The sequence below is a fragment of the Trachymyrmex septentrionalis genome, unplaced genomic scaffold (assembly GCF_001594115.1).
Source record: "Trachymyrmex septentrionalis isolate Tsep2-gDNA-1 unplaced genomic scaffold, Tsep1.0 scaffold83, whole genome shotgun sequence".
Classification (NCBI taxonomy): Eukaryota; Metazoa; Arthropoda; class Insecta; order Hymenoptera; family Formicidae; genus Trachymyrmex; species Trachymyrmex septentrionalis.
The window spans coordinates 197,007-218,505 of NW_017306018.1; the positions used below are offsets into that span (position 1 = coordinate 197,007).

General features: G+C 31.5%; 1 protein-coding gene across 1 annotated transcript in view; it reads right to left on the reverse strand.

The window, feature by feature from the left end:
• The window catches only part of LOC108754918, a 58,938-nt gene that overhangs the window by 9,164 nt on the left and 28,275 nt on the right, over positions 1-21,499 (reverse strand). Inside the window, exons 8-12 of the mRNA XM_018497585.1 lie at positions 20,952-21,228; positions 20,102-20,279; positions 17,791-17,995; positions 17,168-17,313; positions 16,550-16,678 (exon numbers count right to left, since the gene is read on the reverse strand). Coding sequence (XP_018353087.1) covers positions 16,550-16,678; positions 17,168-17,313; positions 17,791-17,995; positions 20,102-20,279; positions 20,952-21,228 — 935 coding nt within the window. The remainder of the gene's footprint in view (positions 1-16,549; positions 16,679-17,167; positions 17,314-17,790; positions 17,996-20,101; positions 20,280-20,951; positions 21,229-21,499) is intronic.

Below are 21,499 nucleotides of genomic sequence, written 5' to 3' on the forward strand. Positions count from 1 at the left end.
ATGAAAAAAAATCGTACGGAGTTTCGTAAAAAAGCAAATTAAAGGTAAAGATTCGCTCTTTCGAATAATGTAAATCGCATTTGTATACAATTTTTATTCCACTCTGTGGAACTTCGCAAATTTCATAAAAAATTTTGAGGTCTGATATATCTTCATTTATGTTTGTGTAACTTCATAAAATCTTTACGAGGCCGTTTTTTTAAATAGCGATCCGAAAAGTAGAGGTTTCTACCTGTAAAATGCTTTTTTAAACATCCCGATATGACAATTTTTGACAAAGTTATTGTATCTTGAAATTAATCTATTTTTGCAGAGTAAAACAGATGTTGCGTTAATTTTGTTGCCCAATGTATTTTTTATTTAATACTGATTTGCATGGAAATAAAATTATAGCTTGATGCTTTATCTATAATTTTTACATATTTAATTTTTTATTAATTTTATTAATTTTATTAATTTTTTATTAATAGAAAAAAAAATTTAAATGGTACGCATTTAACAACTTCTTTAAGACTTGTTTAATTAAACATTGTTAAAAAATGTGGAGTAACACTCAAGAAGAGAGCGATATTTGTCACACATAATTTTTAATTAGACACGTTTTTGCTTAAAAAAATCGAATATCGGAAAGTTGTATGTTAATATACGAGCAAGCGGCATTGCATATTGTGAATCATTTAATTAATTCACCATCGTATTAAGAGCATTAAACAAGCTGTCGTGGTCGTTGTAAGTGTCTGCAACATATTAACGTTGATGGTCGAATATTCGGATTACAGCACAAAATTCAGGAGTTAACGTTTAATTATGAGCTACGTGGCGTATGTTGCGCCATGGAATCGCGTAAATTTTGTATAAACCTGCATAATGAGCGTTATCGACTTTACTGTTCGGCTTTTAGCTGAAGAAAGCGTCCAGGAATAAGAGGATTAACCGAGGATCGCGGCCGAACGATCAAGGTCAACGCAAGTTATGCCACTATACTCCAGTGTAACTTGCCTCTTCGTTCACAAATGATCGTGTATTTACTTGATAAATATCTTTGTAAAATGACTTTGTAAATTGACAGATAAGTGTTAAAAGATAGAGTCAAATAAAAACAGAAAGTAATATTTTAGAAACAAGAAATAATATCATAAGATGAAGTAGAAGGAAGAAAAAACAGGGAACTATGATATTTCTGATTGATTTGAAAATGGTGTGTACTATTATAAAAGTTGGTATTTAAAAACTTTCCGTCTCTCTCAATTCTCAATCTCTACAACATTACATATATGTATATTATAATAAAATATTACTTTTAATATTCTGTTATATGCTCAGTAAACACGCAAACAATACTTCCGGAGAGAAATAAAAAAAATCATGCTGGCAAATTGCTTCGCGTCTTGTTTCAATTTATTACTTGAAAAGGCATAATGAAGCCGCGCTGAAATCGCGTTAATCCCAAAAAACAATCGGCACGAAAGCGGTTCGCATCGCTGTTGAGCGTGTTACAAGCGATAGGTGAGTAAGTACGTGTGAACATACTATGGCGATAGTTTGTACAAACTTTAAAGTAAACGAAACGAGCTGAAAAAGTAATCGCTGCGGAAAGAAGGTAGTATAATGTGGTCTGTCCAGTAGATAGTGGTCTATCCGGTAGTCTACCAATAAATTCTTCTAAAAGGAGCAAAACTGCTATTATGACTGAACTTTCTTTATACACATTATTTGATGACATACAAACACACACACACACACATTATATTTATTATTAATTAATATATAATATATATGTACATATTAAATACATGTATAAAATATATATGATAATGTCGAAAGATTTTGATTATTGCAATGATAATAAGAAATTAATTTTAAAATAAAGTTATGTTTTAAAATTTGTATAATATATTACATGTGTGTGAATATATTATAAACAGTATCTTTTGCTAATATTTTAGCATATATTTTATGGTTATTTGTATTTAAAAAAAATTAAAAATCGAAGATATATTTAAAATGTCAGCAATTTATATTTATTTATAAAATATTTTGTAACATTATTATTATATAATATTAAAAATGTCAATATACATTTATTATATTATATATATACAAAAAAAGATTATTATATACTTATATATGACTTTAATGTTAATACTTTTAATATTTCAAGTGTATATATGTATAATTAAATGTTTTTTCGAAAGAGTGAAACAATCGCATGTCAAGCATAGGGATCCGAAGTTTATGAGAGTAGTCCTGCTAGTTGCACTCTGTACGGTCTGCTTCCCTTTAAATCGGTGAAAATAAGGAGTTTGCGTGTTAAAGGGTCTTTCCCGTTGTTCCGCGTGTTCGCTTAAACTCTAAAGCGCCCTCGAGGCGTCAGCGCTCCGTTAGACTGTTCTAACAATGGAAGAGAAATTTTATACTCCCATGAAGATCGACTGTTCGGAACGCAAAAGTTATCTGGCACTTAGCATTCATAAGTAATATTGAACATAAAGTAAAATAAAGCGATTAGTCTTGTAATTTACTACGTACCTTTCTTTACATCAAATTGCTGATGTAAAGAAAATTTTACTTTCAACGCTTTAGAATAGCTTCAAAATATAGAAAATAAAAATACTTTGCTTAATTAGATATTTCATTAAAATAATAATAAATACGTACATACATATTTTTTCTGCTCTTTCTTTCAAAGGCAAAAGAAGAAACAATAGGAAGTAAAAATTAAAATGTTTAAGTTAAATAATTATAATAAAATGATAAAAATGCAATATGTTTATCCATTATCCATTATGATAGAAACAATTGTAAAATTAAAAAATATTTTGTAAATTTGAAAAAATTCTAAAAACGTTTACTATTATTTTATTCCAATAGAATAGCATATCGATATACAAAGGAAAGAGAGAGAGAGAGAGAGAGAGAGAGAGAGAGAGAGAAAGAAGAAGAAAAAGATTGAGTTGAAAATATATATATCCATATTTCCTAACATCTCTCTTTCGTATTGAAGTATATGTATGTTAGTATTCTATAGCATTCAAGTATTAAAGTTTGATTAAAATTGACGAGTTGACTGTCAAAGAGACGACCTTCTTCTTCTCTGATCTTACATATGATCTTAAAATGCTCGAAGCATCGGAGCCACGTTAAAAATGAAAGATCGCTCTTCTTCGACTTACGCTTTGTAGTCGGCCCTGCGGCACCGCTGTCTCAACATCGAACTTCAGACGGTAAGCTCTTGCGTATATCAAGTTCGTAGCTTCCGTTGAAATGAAATTAAATTGAAAATTCAGGACGCGGAATCTACGGACATGCTTCTAAACGCAGCAAAAGTGAAATCGTTAGTTGCTTGCTAGTTATATTAATTATTCCGCCAACTTTTGCAACAGTTGTAACAATCTGTCGAAAAGAGGAATCTTGAAAATTGTATTGCATGTAATTTTCACTTAAGATTTGAATTAACTCGCGCGTTAAAGAATTGTAAAGCAGTCCGTCGTTCGTCTGGTGCTTTATGTGGAGTTATATTAAGCCGCGCGAAGAATGACTTCTCTGAGAGATCATCCGCGCGCGTCAGCTCGAACAGCGAGACTGATAAAAAAGTAGCTTTTCGCTTTGTCTTGCTGTCGTAGAGCGAACTGATAGACGTGGAGGAACCGCGTCGTTCGTCGAAAGCAATCGTCGCGGCGCGTGAGCGGAATACTCGCGTGAACACGTAACGCAACTACGTGTCCCGCCGACCGTGACGACAAGTCGTTTCTCTCCTCGTCAAATTGGCAGCTCGGCAATACGTATACGTAAGGAGGTATTATCAGGAACGCGTCTCTCAGCATCGTCATTCTCTATAGGACGTTGTTACACTAAGACGGATAACGAAATCCAAACGAATGTGCATACGGATGTACGGCGCCATGTATAGGATAGTCATAAAAAGTCTAAATTAAAAGAAAGATAAGGATAAGCGGAAAATAGGAAAAAGAGAGAAGGAATGAGTTAGAGTACTAATTTTGAAATAATTTTAAAGGATTTAAGTATCAATTTTGTAACAGTCTCAAAGGATTTGTAAATGAAAAGATTTTAAGACTTTAAAGTCATAAATCCTAGTCATAAAATTATTTAATTTTTGTAATTAAATTTAAATATTAATAGCTGACTAGAGAAATTAAAAAAAGGAATTATTCAAATTAAAGCAGAGTCCTTAATGTAGTTCTAATATATAGAAAACAGATGTGTAGTGATGTTTATGAACTTCACTTATGGCAGTTATGGCAAACGACAATCGTTATGCAGTGCGTTTTATCATGCAGAAATCCAAGAAAGATGCTCAGTGTCAGGTAGTTTGATGCTCTCATGCATCTTCGATGAAGCTTGCGAGATGCCTCGGGACTTTGCCCTTCCCTCTGTCCCGCCTCCGTAATAAAATTTCAATCGATCTCTTTATGACAGTTGAAACGACGCTGTCGTCTTTAAATTATAAATCGAAATTTTGAATACAACTTAGTTGCATAACTTATGCGATTAAATATTTATTTAATTGTATAGATTCCGTAAATGATAAACTATAGAAAATATACAGTTATACCATTATTGAAGATATATGTGACAATCTGTACCAAACTGGCAAATATGTGTAGATAGATAGAATTTACTTCATATAAGATATTTTCTCTTTACGAGTAACGTAAATAATATAATTTATAATTTTTTTACAAGTCTGTATTTTTATGCAGAATCAGTTGTATTAATAATTTTAAAAAGTTTGTTAATTTCATTCAAATGTATTTTCAATTCTATTTCTTACTGTTTAAGAAAACTAGTTTTATGCTTGTAACTCTATTTCTCGTTATTAATAACACAAATATATTATCATGCGATATATTATTAGATATATTCGCGAATGTTATAATAATATAATATTAAAAGTCTTAAAATGAGTGACATCGCAATTGTAACGTCCTCAAAGCACAAAATGTCAGCAATGTTCAGGTGTTAACATCTAACGATGTTCTCGTTTGAGAGATTGACACATTACGATATCGCAACTTTATCTCAATGACGATGACAATATTATGCAAACTAGTAGACTGCCATTTTGAGTTTCATCGACTTGGTCGATCGGCAAGCATCGAAATGTAACGATTTCTCGTCATATCTGTTCCCGAATCTAGAACAAATCCTCCAGGGTTCTAGAGTTCCCTTAAGCATACTAGAATGTAACGATGTTGAGCAATGCCATCATTTAATAACCAAAAATCAACTTTAAGCTAAAGATATATTTATTTTATAATTTAGAAATAAATAAAAAAATGTTACTTTTAATAATGATGACCTTGAAAATAACTTTTAACTTAATAAATATGCAAGTAAAAGCAAATTATCAAAGATATTTGTGACGTGAAATATTTCTTATTTTATTTATATACATAAATTTTATGTATATCATTATAACAACTAATATTCTTATTGTTAGGCTTAGTTTTACCAATATTTTTTTCTAAGAACTAGAAAAAGATAAACAGTAAGTAAAACTGAGATTAAAGTTAATTTCTCTTACATTGGTGGAATCATTTTTTGTCGATCACATAAACTAGAATTTAAATTTATCATAAGTAGAAAATTTTTTATTTTGTTTGAAAAAGTTGAAAAACATGGATCTCAGATAAATTTAAATTAAATGAGATCAGTCAGTGCAGTAGTGTAAATTTCTTTAAATGCACATAATTCTTACAATAATTGTAACATTATGGAAATACATTTAAACATTAGATTTAGGATCATATTTTTAGCCATTTTTAATAAAAGTAAGTAACGAGTGTATATTAATTCTGATATTATATAAGGTGGATTATGTGACAGTCCATAGAAAATTACCCGTTATTTATTGCTACTAAAAACTAGTTAAAATGTAAGTCAAAATGTTTAAATATATACTGTAAGTGTAATCATTTAGAATTATGTGCACTTAAAGAAAAGTTGTATACTGCGCAAACTTCCATTAATCTTTTCACTATTGTAATTTATAAAAAAAATCCAGTATTCTCTTATAAAGCTCGTGTTCTTGAAAAAGATTTAAAAAAAAGTATAAAAATTAAAGGCATGGACTTCCTGTTTTAATTTCATTGTTATCATTATAATAAAATATCATAAACCCTAGCAATCGGGATCAACAAAACAATGTAGCAATGCTCTCTGTTTCAGAGAACTATTGTTCCCTTATTTCTTTGTCTTAAGACTCTCGTATTGTTCGATCTGTCGCGACTCGAGACATCGGACAGACACAGGTGTTCCATATAGATAGCAACCATTGGCAAAGGGCCAATAAAGGCACCTATACCTACTCCCTCTCCCGCATTCCCCTCATATTTCCTAACGCTATCCTACCGTTCTCAACTTAGTATCCGAGTATCGATTTCGAAGCTATCGCGACTTTCCATTGAATTTTCATGCGTCATTTAAGAGGCTTTTCTTTATCAGTTCTTTTTCTCCCTTTTAAGGAATAATGAAGAAAAAAACAAAAATATCATGTTCATCAACATAAAAAATCATATTGTAAAACGTAAAAAAACACAAATATACAATTCAATTATTAAATTCTTATAATAAAATAATCGGAAATGATAGAATATTTTTAAATTAAAAATATATTTTAGAAGAATATGTAATCAATGTACTAATATGTCATAGGAAATATTAATCTTTCTTATTTGAAAATAATAAGATATATCGATAATGGATCACAAATAGCTATTGATTTTAATTTATATTGAAAAAAAAATATTTATAATTTTTCATTTTATTTACTAGTAAAATAATAAAAACAACCTAAATTTGGGCTAATGAGAGCGCGAACTGAGATGCGCAATAAATCTTTTACAAATAATTTTGTTAATCCATACGATGTATTGATATCATTTTTATTTGAAATCTTGAACGTTTCGATTCTCTTTGGAATCTTCATCAGTAATCTTTTTAAATCATATTAGATTTTGTGAACGTTTGATGTAGAGTCACTCGCAGGTTGCCAAAACTGTAGTGTTATCCACACGATCGCTAAATCTCATCATGAAACCTTAGATAATATATTAATATTCACAACTAAACACATTTTATAATACATTTTATGTAAATTTGTTTAAACTTCGTCCAATATATCTGGAGTGACAAATATGTCTAACGAGACGTTTAAAGTTCAAACAAATTTACATAAAATGTATTATAAAATGTGTTTAGTTGTGAATATTAATATATTATCCAAGGTTTCATGATGAGATTTGGCGATCGTGTGGATAACACTTGTTTTGGCAACCTGCAAATGACTCTACATCAAACGTTCGCAAAATCTAATATGATTTAAAAAGATTACTGATGAAGATTCCAAAGAGAATCGAAACATTCAAGATTTCAAGATTTCAAATAAAGATGATATTAACACATCGTATGGATTAACAAAATTATTTGTGAAAGATTTATTGCGTACCTCCGTTCGCGCTGATTCTCATTAGCTTAGATTTAGGTTGTTTTTATTATTTTAAGAAGAGAGAATCCTTGCATAACATATTTATTTTTTACTAATAAAAGAAGTAATAGCAAGATGAGGAATTGAATTCTGTTCGCTTGATACGACAGTCACTTCATCGCAATTTATTCTTCAAAGCGCTCAATTTTTTATACATCGTGCAAAAATTAGGTATCCATCGCTGTTTATTAAAGTTACGAGCATATTTAGCAGCAATCTCAAACACGATGAATCGTCTCGTTAGCTCATGTGGTGAAACAAAACGTGCCGGATTTAATGAGCTTCAATTTTTCTGCAATTTTGTTCTTAACGACAATGCAAAGTGTTGAAGCACTTTAATGACGAGAATCCACTCGATGTCGCGACAGTAGTAGAAGCGGGAATGACTATCTGCCGGAGGACAACCGAGGGTGAAAATGCAGAAAGAGCTTTCTGATATGAATTATTAGGAATTGCGGACGTGTTTGCTGTTTCCAGATTTCTTGATTTTCTGTCCTTGTTTTTGGCAGCAGAAAGTTTCTAAATTTTTCCGCATTCTCGGACGATTGCTCCCTTGCGCGATTAATATGCGACATATATAAAGAATTTTTAGAAAAAAATATATGTAAAGCTTTAAAAATAAATTACTAATGTCTAATAAAAAGAAAAAAAATGTGTAACCTTTTAACAGAATGTACAAAAAAATCATAAGTACAATAAACAAAACATACAAAAAAATTATATGTAAGTATAAGAATTGTTTATCCTTTTATTTATTTATTTTACTTTTTATTCATTTTTTGAAGACTTATATATATGTTTATTTACAGTCTACAATTCTCTATAATAATTTTTGTATTTATTTAATTATGTTTATTAAATATTGTTTTTATTTAAATAAAAATGCACATTAAAATTTATAAAGACACAATACTTTAATTTCAGAAGTTTAAAGATCTATCGCATAAAATTTGGATGTATAAGCAATGACCATATTCATAGGTATCGCAGAAGCACCCGGTACATATTCGTCGGCATAAGATGGTGACATTGAATTATTGTTAACCTGGTAAATGCAGTCCGGCAGCTGTCGTCGCGCTCGTCGCTGAATGCGACAAGGCATTCCGGTAAAATATGCGAATGCATAATTGAAAAACGGCGCGGAGCGTCGAGAAACCACGGCTTTTTCACCGTTTCTCGAACTGCCGTAAGACGGGATTAAACTGCACCCGTCAGGGGTAACTTAGTGCCACACCGAATAAAGATCGTATCATCGGTATTCTCTTTCTCAGGAGAGTAATTCGTCAGCTCCACTTACGATATACAAAAAAGTCCGAGATTTATCTTCACTCTTGCGCCAAGTCACTTCCGCCGATTCAGTTTAATTCTGTTTCGCGATGCTAGAGAGTTTTCTATTTTTAAGTCGTATATAAGATAAAAGTGATGCAGTTGTTTTAATATAAATTAATTATTTTACCTTTAGAATAGAAAATGGATTATTCAAAAGTTAATTTTTATAACAAAGAAGAAATATGTTCCAAAATGTAAACTAACTATAATAAATAAAATAATAATGCATTTTTAATAATATATTATTAGGAAAAAACTTCTTAGATAATTAAAGTAAAAAAAGTATGAAATATTTGCAGCATTTCAAGGGTTTATCATCTATATAATTTGTCTCGAAAGTTATCTCAAATATCAGTTTGATGAAAATTGAATCTTGAATTAAAAATATAATTAAATTGATTTAATTGTTTAACAAAAATATTATTTGGCGATTTAAATTAAACACGATTTAAATATGCAATTCGACTGTATTTTGTAGATATAACCAAAATTAATTGAAAAAGCGTAATTGGCTGCACAGAATCTAAGAGCACGCGATATCGATATCAAATTAGGTCAAATTATCGAACACGGTTGAATAATCACGGGAAAATTGTACAAAAACGGGCAAAAATAATCACATAGACAATGGGTAGTAAAGTTCCAATTAAAGGCAATCAATACTTGTTCCTGGATAGGGATATTCGATCTGGCTGACAAACGACTAGGTGATTCGAATAATGATTTGAGCGAGATATTCCAAGTCGTAAAGTTCTGCACGAGCTTCGAATAGCATAAATCCCGCTCGACGGTAGATAGAGAGAGTGTGGGAGTGTGAATACAAGAAGGGAGGGGAACAGAAAGTGAAAGATGAGAGAAAGTAAGACGAATGCTACTCTGCAAGAGAGAAACGAGCGATTTCTAGTCGCCGGCGCAAAGACGGCAGTCCTTCGCTATATTAGCAAAGTTTTATGACGTATGTAGCCGCGACGTGCAGTCATCGGGGGAAAATGCAAGTTTCCATCCCTTTCGCTCGACGATGCAGTCCGCTGCTGCTACGAGCCCCATGGGACAAGGTAGACAGAGAAGGAGGGTGAGATCACATTGGGGACTAACCGCACGGGCCAACTGCCACTATGTGAAACTTATGCGAATCTGAAAATTTTCAGACACACATCCCGTGCCGGACAAATTCGTAATGGTTGGATATTTTTATTTAATCATTCTACTTAATGAAGTGCTTTAAATCTTGAACCATACATAGGAAGAATGATTTTGCTAAAGTATCTAAAAATTTAGTCGAATATATAGATCTGACAATAATTTTGTTGGACCATCGAAATAACTATATAAGACGTTCAATATAGTTCAAACTGAATACTAGAATGTCAAAACTTTTTGCAGCATTATTCATCACATCCGAGCGACTTATATAATTATTTTTATGGTTTAACAAAATTATTTTTAAATCTATATTTAGCGAAATTTTTGATACTTTAGCTATTAACAAAATCATTCTTTCTATGTACTAATTAACGAAAAGCTAAATATCTAAAACCTTAGCAAGATACATATCTAAAAATAATCTTGTTAAACTATCAAAATAATTAGATGCTCAATATGGCTGATAGAATATTAAAACTTTTTGCAGCATTGCTCATTATGCTTAAACGTCCTACACATAATTATTTTTATAACAATTATTTTTAGATATGTATTTAGTTAAATTTTTCGATACTTCAGCAAAATTGTTCCTTCTGTATGTAGGAGTAACAAATATTTCATTTAATATTAATATTAATACACAATTTTGATATAGAAGATTAAATTATTCACCTTTACTAAAATATATAGACGAAAATTTTGAAGATATTGCATACAATTAAAAAGAAAGAAAAAAGAAAGGTAGTCTACCACATACATTAATGATAATAGTCATCTTGGGTCTACTCCATTTTCTAAACTCGCCTTTTTCTTCGCGATCGTTGCTTAGCGCGATCCTCGGATCTCATCGGGCGAACCTCAATCTATTTATCTATATATCTATCGCATGGGTCGCCTAGTCGACCATTTCGTTCGAATCGAAACACGCTATCTCTCCCGCTGGCAATAGCAGAAACGAATTCTCGTAATCCCGTCAGACGTTCTCCGTCGAGCCGTTATTTAAAGCCGTCCAACGGGCATTCGATGAGCGAAGTTATCAGCCATAAAATAACTTTAGTTATATCCCTGTAGTTCCAAGATACGAATTTCTTTTTCCTTTAGCTAAACACATTGTCTAATTATTTAAATTTAACCCTTAAATGTATTAAATGCTAAATCAGTTATATTAAAAATATTACGTTATTATATAACAACAAACGTATATTCACAGATTATTAATTTGGAATAATGTTTTTTTTCCTATATCAAATCCGATATAGTACCTCTATTATATGTATAAGAACATGTCCCATGTATTTATACGTTATTAGTTTGGTATAATGTTTTGTTCTACATGTCAAATCCGATTAAAATATCGTTCCGTTGAACAAAGAATGAATATTCACAGATTATTAATTTGGAATAACATATTTCCTGTATATCAAATCCATAATTAATTTCCATAATTCACAATTCTCTCTCTCTCTCTCTCTCTCTCTCTCTCTCTCTCCTTCTCTTTCTCGCTCTGATATATTTGTAGAATTTGTTATAATCCCGTGTAATACTTATAAGACGACATTGAGAAACTTTCTTAGCGAAACTTTCAGATCAAAATTAGTATGTAATTTTTTGTCAACTCTGTTTTACATCAATCGATTGTGACGTTTTGCTTCGATCTATCCTTTATGACGTGCTAAATGCATGTCGTTTTCTGCTCGCGGCACGCATTTTACAGTCATACAAGTTCCCGAGGCGATTTCCAATCTGTGATAAAGCGCCGGTCCATTTGCAACTTGATGGAGATATTCTGGATTCGAATTGGCGTGTTGTTCCGATCTATCCTTTTTTCGTGCGAATTTTTTGACGTTGAGAATTCGTTATAATAAAAATCCCTCCCGCCGTTCAATATTCGCAGGATATATGTTCGCCGAAGAGAAAATGTCATTATTGCTTTTCGATGTAATCATGTTCAGAGTATGTGGGTCGTGGGTCAAATATGATACTATTAAAGTAAAGGTATGATCTCGAGGCACAAATGTTAATACATAGATAGTGCTTAAATCTAGAGAATTTTTTAGTTCATTCCGAGGTCACGTTACTTGAGCACACTTTATCCGATGAACGCCCTGGGAATGTCTTTAGAACATAGGGACTTCTTCTGAACGTTTTTAGAACATCTCTTTGAGATTTGTGTTTTATGCGTTAATTTTGTGTTTTACTGCGGTTCTTATCTACATTGTCAAATCATGAACGTTCTTTCAACGCACTAATTAAAAACCTACATTCTACTAACAGCAAATACATCGTTTATTAATTAAAGTATACCTTTGATAATTATTTTACTATTCTTAATTGATATGTGTATATGTGTGTGCTACCTGTAGTACATATACTTTCTATAAACATTTAAATTTTATAGAACAACTATTGTAGTATAGTTTAAATCAGGTAACACAAATGCATCATGGATTATTAAATTTGTTAAGAGAGTATACTCAGTTAGAAATTTATAAAAATCGATTTTTCAAAAATCACATTTTCTTAAAATATATAATGTTAGAAATATTCCCTGAAAATTTTAAGTTAATCCGTTGTATTTTCATGGAAATATACGATCTTGAGTATACGTTCGTCGAAGCGCTCCTAACAGTCTAGCGCGAGGGAAAAAAGGAAAGAATACGTAGATGGAAAGAATACGTCATCGACAACAATAAATTGATATTTTAAAAGCGTCAACTTTAAAAGAGGATGTACTATATGGTCCTGGAATAGATCACTCTGTTTAAATTGAAAAATTTTTTATTTAGTAATAAACTGTACTTAAAAAAACTTTAAACGCGTTTTTTTCAAAATAGGTGACCAAAATATCTCAAAAACTGCATCGACCAATCTGAAATTTTATATGCTTTCTGTAAACCTAATCTTTAATTAAAGAATTTTTCCCAATGCGTTCTTTTTTTTTTTAATAGACAAAAAAAATGTCCGTTTTTTTTCATGAAAATTGAAAGTTTATTTTTAAATAGCCACCATTTTGTTGTACTTCAATTTTTCGGAATATCGAACAATCAAAGACTAGACAAATTCATATATTAATTAAATCTTTTTTTATTTCAGATAACCTGATTCCGAATAGCAGTGGTCATCGCAAAACGCGTTTTAGAAAACGGACAGCTTTCCGGACACTAACTATAACTTATTTATTTATTCATATTTTTACATAAAAAGAAATATGAAAACTTTGTCAAAGTAGATTTTTTCGAACATAAAATCTTTCATACAAATATGTACATATACTTTTCTGAAAAAAATTCTCGAAGATTTGTCTTTTTTTTGGCCTCCTAACTGAGTATACCCCCTTAATAAAAGAGATAAGTAGATTATTGATTAACTTTCTATTATTAAAAATTGATAAGTTTCTGCACATACATATTTTTTATTTACTTATTTTTTATTTAAATTTTCTTTTTCTAAACAATTATTTTCTCAAAACTTAATATTTTTTAAATCTATCATCTGATCAATCAATTTGATACAACGGCTTCAATCTCTCGTGTTCTATAATTTATAAATTCATTTTATTAATTTGTAAAAATTATATTTGGTCGGTTATGCCATACTGGATATACTTAAATCACGACATCGTATACATAAGTCGATCATGAATCACAGAGTTTTAATCGCCCTGTGCGCATTATAAGCGAACGTGTTATATGTTCCGGACACATGTAAGGCTACATTCTCGCGTGCAATAACCTGGAGATCGATCGGCGATCTGCACCCGGCTGCCGAGAGATCTATCGCGAAGGGTGGAAATTCGGCAAGAAACGAGCGGATTAATCGCGATAATTCCGTCCAAACGAGATTCGCCGAGAAATTAAAACTTTCGCGAGGACCCGTTATCGCCCTTTCGCACCGACTTCCTGTCGGCTGCACGCACGCGCGTGTATCGAATCGCCGTCGTTCACGCGATCAGCTTTTCTTGCTGTTGGAAAGAAGGAAGAAACCCTCAAAAAGGCCTTGCAAACTCTGGAAGTACAATCCTACACGTAATGCAAACACGGTAAAGACTTAAAAGTTGACCTATTCACATGCTTCATAAATTAAAAAAAATAGCAATAGAATACAAATCCAACAGGAAAAGATTACATCACATCAGTAAAACACTTACAAATTTTACGATTACAAATTTGAACTTTCAAAGTAATAGCAATCTACAAGTCTTATAATGAGTAGATAGAACAGGCTAAATTGAATTAAAAAGTTCTGAACCATTTTATGATTTTCATAATAATTAATTTTTTAATGTTGTCAAAATTTATTTTAAATAGTAAAACAATATTATTAAAAGATTTTTTAAATAGTAAAAAATTTATCTAAATATAATAATATGTTCAAGCATTCACACATTTAACAAATTTATAAGGCTGAGGTATTCCGGACACGTAGATAATAAAGGGTTAATGAAATAATAATAAATAATAATTAATAAAGATTCCTAAATGAGCAGTCGTTTGTGTAAAGAAATAACCCAGCTTTACACGTGTTCGTGATTGCTAGGAATTCGGTAAGATGCTTTGAAGTAGAGATTCTTTAATCAGAGACTGACTTTCTAATAAGAGAATCATTTTTTGATTGGGGTCGACATTTTTCGAGTGAGCTTTTAAGTGATAGTGACTAACTGCAAGAATGACAGCTATGCAAATTTAATACATTATATTGAAGCGAGAGAGGTAGAAGTCACCAACTTGCATAACATTCACTCTTGCACAGTCCTCCACACGTTAGCATAGCAAAAGCTTACTCTGATATGTACATGTATAGACTTCATTACTAGCACCACTGTACAGGGTGCGGCAGAGAAACTTACTTTTTTGAAAAACGCGTCAAACGGCAAGGGGTGAAGGTAGGAAGCTGAGAGGGGGTGCGTCCGAAAGGATAGGTCCTCAATTTTTGTTCCCCCCACAGCCAGTCTCGATCATGCTTTGGACAAGAGAGCATCGCGCGTTTGCCGTCGAGGCATACTTTGGTAATGGCCGCTCCATTGTCGCCACTCAACGTGCCTTTCGAGCGCGCTTCATTATTCCTATGGGGTTATTTGAAGTCTATTGTTTACAACGATCGACCAGAGACCCTAGCTCACCTGAAGACAAACATTCGGAACGCCATCGCCGAAATACCGGTGGACATGCTTCAGAGAGTGACGCAAAACTTCAGAAATCGACTCAATCAGTGCATAGACAACGGCGGCCGTCATTTGATAGATGTAATTTTCAAAAGTGCATGAAAAAAAATTTGATAAGGTGATCTGTAAGAGGAAAAAAGAATTATACCGATATCTGCAATAGTTTCGTTTTTATTAACCTTTAAAAAAAGTAAGTTTCTCTGCCGCACCCTATATATAGATTGAGATAACATATCTTATCTCACTTGCAGGATGTTGCCACGTTAAATGATACGCTCTCATGAGCCAGTCTCCGATTAGAGGATCTCTATTTAGAGGTGTGCTTTATATATGAACGGTATTGGCTTCGCAGGAGCGACATCATGTAAATTGTTATGTCGTTTGTAAAGCACACTTTCAAACACCTCGTCGCGATCCTAGCAATCATAAACGTGTAAAGTTGACCTGTTTTTTTATGCAAATGCATATTTATTCGGGGATTTTCATTGATTATTATCTCAATAAAATTTTAAGAATATTATAAAATTAGATCGAAAATTGATCGACTTTCTATAATAAGTAAATCAAATTTGTTTTAATTTAATGATCTTGATTGAAGAATCAAACTTACTAGTAAATTCAAAATATATTTTGAATAAATTTATAATATTTGAATAAATTTAACGTTTGTGATAAACTTGTGATGGATTTGCAGATGTATGAACTTTTGTATAAAATATTTGAAACAAAATAGTTAACATGGTATTACTTGCGTACAGTATTTTTTTGTGTAATGTTGGGAAATTAGAATCATACATCTCACGCAAGTAACAAGTTATTTTAAAAAACACTATGTGTGCATACATAATGTAAGGTTAATTATTGCAAAGTTCGCAAAATGATACTTTTAGATTTAGTTTAATCCGCTTTACTGCTTTACGCGAGTTATGAGACATTCTGCATCCATGTTTGATATGATATCATATTAGATTATTATAATATACAAAATATTATGTCATTTATATTGAATAAAAAAGTATTTGTAGAGTAAGATAATTAAGAAGATAACGAGAATAAAAGATATATTTATTTCTATTTTAGTAGGAATCTTATACATATATATTTTAGATCAAAAAAAATACGTACGTTGTAATGTACAAAGTTTTAAAAATGCAGCGCTTATAGTGCGTCGCGTTAAGTTCAGAATGTGTTAATGTAGTTTTTAAAAGAGTAATATATATATAACTGAAAGCTCTATTTACTCGATGCTTTGATAAAGATAATAAGTAGAATAACAAGATTCTGTCTCTCTTAAGTGTGTCTTCCTTTGTCTCGCGATTTTTCAAAAATTGTAGCTTTATCTAGCTCTCGCACCAAGGTATTCAATTTTCTCCATACAGTGCGAAAAGGTCCATTCGAGATTCGCTTACCTTGACGCGTAGCAGGTGTTGCAGACTTTGAGCCTGGCTGCTATTTAAGGGTGGATTGTCGGTCCCGAGTCGTGCCACTGCGATCACGTTTTCTCGGGTCGCATTGTACAAGAAGAGTGTGCATACTGTCTGTAAATGGAAGACGCGGAAGAGTTGATCTGAGAAGGTAGATACGTATACTGGTGCGTCATTCGCGTCGCTACAATTATGGCGGCTTTATTAAATTCCGCTCAGCCCGATTTAGTTTTTAATCGACGCGCAGTTTGACGAGTCATTACATTTCTTATTGACATTTCTCATTATCGGGATTTCACGCACCGATCGGAGATGCTGCGCATTAATTGCATTCTGGGAATTTCACGGAACGCTCTCCTTCGTCGCCGAAACGACGCGGGATGTAATAAACCTCGGAATAATCGACTGATTTTAAATTCTTTTCTGGGTCATTGAATTTGTGGCAAATTGTGCCAAGACAATCTCTCGATTTTGGAATTTAAGCGAAATTTCCATCAAGCGGTAAGCTGCGCGTACGGTGTTAATCAACGAGTGACAATTTCAAAGTGTCATCTAGTCGAGATTATAACGATCAATAGGAACAATGTGACGGCAACGCCTCACCTGATTATTGACTTCCTTTCTCATGAAATTATCGAGAGATGACACCGCGTCCAGCACGGTCACATTGTTGTACTGCTTCAATAAGGTCTCGTCCTTCTCGCTGTATCCCAGGAACATGAAAACCCCGTGCGGTATACTATATGTGTCTGCGCAAATAATACAATGCTGGTATTATATTGTGAGAAGAAAAATCGTTTTCTGTCGGATTACTCGAAAATCGTCGTAAAACCAAACCATAGTCGAGTTCAGAAGAAAAAGAGGAAAGACATTTATTAAATACATTTAATGTAAACGTATAAAACGTAGTAGCAGAAGTCTCATTTATTAATATAAGCATTTTATTTATACTTATTGAATTGATTATTATAAAAATATTTCTAATTTGCCAATTTAAATTTTTTCTGTACAAGATAAAATATGGAATAAGATATTTCCTATAAAACTTTAATTAATTAATTTATTTTATAAAACAAACAAAACTATAATCGCATAATTATATCTTTATTATATCTTATAAAAATAACGTTTAAGTCATTGGTTTGTAAAGAGTTCAATGAAAATGTTGCCTAAATAATCTACTGTAATTTAATGGCATCATAATTATGAGAGAGATAATTACTCACCGGGCGAAGGCCGCATGCATATAAAGCCGCCGCTATAACAAAGGCAAGGACCTCGATGCGCTTGGTAGGCTGGTGCTTCATGATTGTAGAAAGCGAAATCCGTCTTACAGGGTAACGTTTCGACGCACAAGGTGTTGCAAACGAGTTGTTCACCTTCAGCACAGACACACAGTTCTGAGCATTCGGGCTCGTCTTCACGATAAAGCTGCGTAAGTAAAATACACGCAATCAATACTTATATCCATATATATTTAAAAAATGACAGCCCCAAGTGTAAAAATTGTTAAAGTGTTATTTAAGTATATAAATAAGTTTCGCAATTTTTTTTTCTAATGAAAACATGTTTGTGATGTTTACGTTGAATCTACGTATTTTATTATAAATAAAAATAAAAATTTATTGACATGATGTCCACGTAAATGTAACATTGTGATTTTATTGCACAATCTAAATAAATTTTCTTCGAAGTTTCAATATGAATTTTACGTAGATACTTCCATATAGATTTTAATATACGTATATAATATACATATATAATCCACGTAGAATTAATGATAAAATATAATGGAGATAGAACTAAAAGATAACAATACACATGGAATTTATATAAATAAATTTATATCAATTTTTATTTTATGCCATGTTGAAATTTTGATATTTTGATAACATGTCATTCATGACACATTACATATCGATATCATTTTAAAGAATTTTTGTCCACGTAATTCACGTAAAATACGTGGATAACGTTGACCCCACGAGTCTATTCTCATCGAGAAGGTAAAAAAGAATAAATGTTTATTTGAAAATGTATTGTACTATTTTTGTGCTTTGAATTCAATTCTGAAGTTACGCTCACACGTTATAAAACATCTTATAGATGATGTACTGACATATATTGTCAGTACTAAAAATCTATCACGAAATTTATCTAACAATAAAAATTGATTCGTCTGTGATTTTTATTTTTAAGAGATGTTCTTTTTCTATTTGTTTTTATCATTATTAAAGATGTATTTGTAATCAATTTTATTGAATATCGTGTCTAATCTGTTTCTTTATTCTACATTAAAGCATTTGATCAATCTGAGAGGATGATATTAATAAATTAATTCTAAAAAAATAAAATTAATGCTTTGAATATAAAGTTTCCAAAATTCTTTATTAAAACAAAAAATTTGAATGTGTCACCTATTCTTAAAATAATAAAATCTGAAATAACCAAAATTTTTTTGTGAAAAAGAAAATTTCAAAATAAACCAAGGAAAAAAGGAAAATTTTGGAGGAGAAGAAGGGAATATCACTTTGAAAATATTACTTTAAGAACTGCAGAAATGAATTGACTCACATTTTAACACATGGAAGTTAAAAATAAAAATGTGTTATTTAATTCAAGGAATTGGATTACCACACATTTCTTCTTTGATATCTGATAAGTGTAAGTCTCACAATTTATTCTGGTTGCTTGAGTGATTTTTATTCACGATAAAAATAGTGAAGCATGCAAATGTGCATTTTCAAAGTTTATTATCAATTAAATTAAGAAAAATGTTGATTTTCAAACTGCGAATTGTTATATAATATCAAATTCAAAGGTTAGTCAACTTTATTAATGGAAAAATAATTGTGCACAAAAACTTAAATACGCATTTGTTAGTATTGTTTAAAACACTATTTGACCCTGGAAACTTATTTATACACCCAGTATATGTGTATATAAAGAATTATGTATAAAAGGAATAATGCACTCAATGTACCTCCAGTATATGACACTAATTTCTCATCTAAATATCACATTTTAAATTATTATAACAAAAAGTTACGCTTTATTTATATATATTTTCTAAAGATAACAATCTTTATTTAATTCATTAATCGATAAATTTGTCAAAATAGAATCTAGTAAAGATATAAAAAAAAAATAATTAACATTAATTGCCATAGTTATTTTACTTGATACAATTAATTAAGGCTCTTTAAGTTATTCTTAGAGTTAAGGAAATTTTTCATCAATAAGAAGAGCTAAAGAGATATATCGCGATGTCGTGAAGAAGTCGTGGACGATTTCTCGTTCCTTCCCTATTCCGTTTCTTTACGGTAAAAATTCGCTACTATGCACTGTGCAGTAAATATCCGATTTTTGCTGATACCCTCGCCAACGCTTTCCGGTATGACGTTCACGAAAAGGTTTCACAAAACCCACGCTCTTTCTTTTTTGTCTTGCGAGTATCGGCTCTTGAGGGTGATGGCAGTGAGCGCTTTGCGTCGCGACGGCGATCGCGAGAGACTTGGGAGATTGCGAGTGACTCACCCTTTTGCCCTTGCCTTCCCTTATGTATTGCTGACTGTGCGTATTCGACCTTTGAACCACGCAGAAGCCTATAAAGAGAGTGACGTGAGAAGCTGTCTTTTTCGCCAGTTTATTTCTCCAGTCCTTTATAAACTTCTTTTTCCAACGTATTTCACCCGGAGGCGATCTATCTAATTTGCTTCTCGATGTGAAAGAGATTAAAAATTCTTTTTTTTAAGCTACTGGTAAATAAACAAAGTTTTATTTATAAAAAATGTAATAAACGAAGTTTTATTTATAAAAAATTAGTTTGCTTAAATTAAAAAATAATAATATAAGATACATAAAATGTAAGACATATAGATAAAAAAGAATTAGAAACAAGAATTTAAAAATTTAAAGTTTTAAAAATTTCTTAAAAAATAAATATTTGCTAAAAAATTAGCACTATGAAAATATGATAATATATGTATAAATAAACCTTAGCATTGTAATAAAATTTAATAGTGAACTTTCAAAGATATCACGATAAACTCAATTTTCAGTAATAAATATATAATAACCAATCAAGTTCCAGATGAAATTGCTATTACAATAAAATTTACGAGGAACAAGTTTATACTACGTATAAAATGTATTTCAGAGTTTAATTTGTAAAGATCGTCTATTTTTTAGTGTTAGCTATCTCAATATTTCCGTACTTTTACAAATCAAACTGAAAAAGTAGTTAATAATTTATCAGTAGAATGCTCGATATAATCCCGAGAGAATCAAAGAATATTACATAGCAAATGTATTACGCACCAATTATATTACGTAACAAATTAATTATATTACATAGAAAATTAATAATCATTGAATACGTTTGTACTCTATCCACTCACGTGGTGTCGGCGTGGTGGTTGTGGTTGTGCTCGGAGTGGTGCTTATAGTAGTGGTTGTGATTTCCCAAGTTTCCGTGGGTTCGGTGGTCGGCCACCTCGTCACTTCCGGTATTTGATTATCTTCCACTTGTTCGACTGCGGTGGTCGCCGTCGTGCTCGCCGGTGATCTCGTCGTTGATGCGACGGCCGCCGTCATTGTCTTCGCTGTTGTTGTTCGCGAATGATGGTGCTTTCTACGTGCGTGGTAGTCCTTCTGCGATTCCACTGTAATCAGAAGAATAACCTTTTCAAAACGATGTGAGAAATCGAAAACGAAATCGAATAAGGATGTGGTCCGATTCATGCTCACAGTGCTCTTGGAATCATTTCATTTTTATTGTTATCAAACAAGGACAAACACTCATGAGCATTATAAACGTAAGTCAGACTACGACTTAAAAATTACATTAAAAGATAATATACAAATAACGGATTTTTTTTACTTAAAAAGAAATATATTTAATAGCAACTATAAAGGTGACGAGTTATATATATA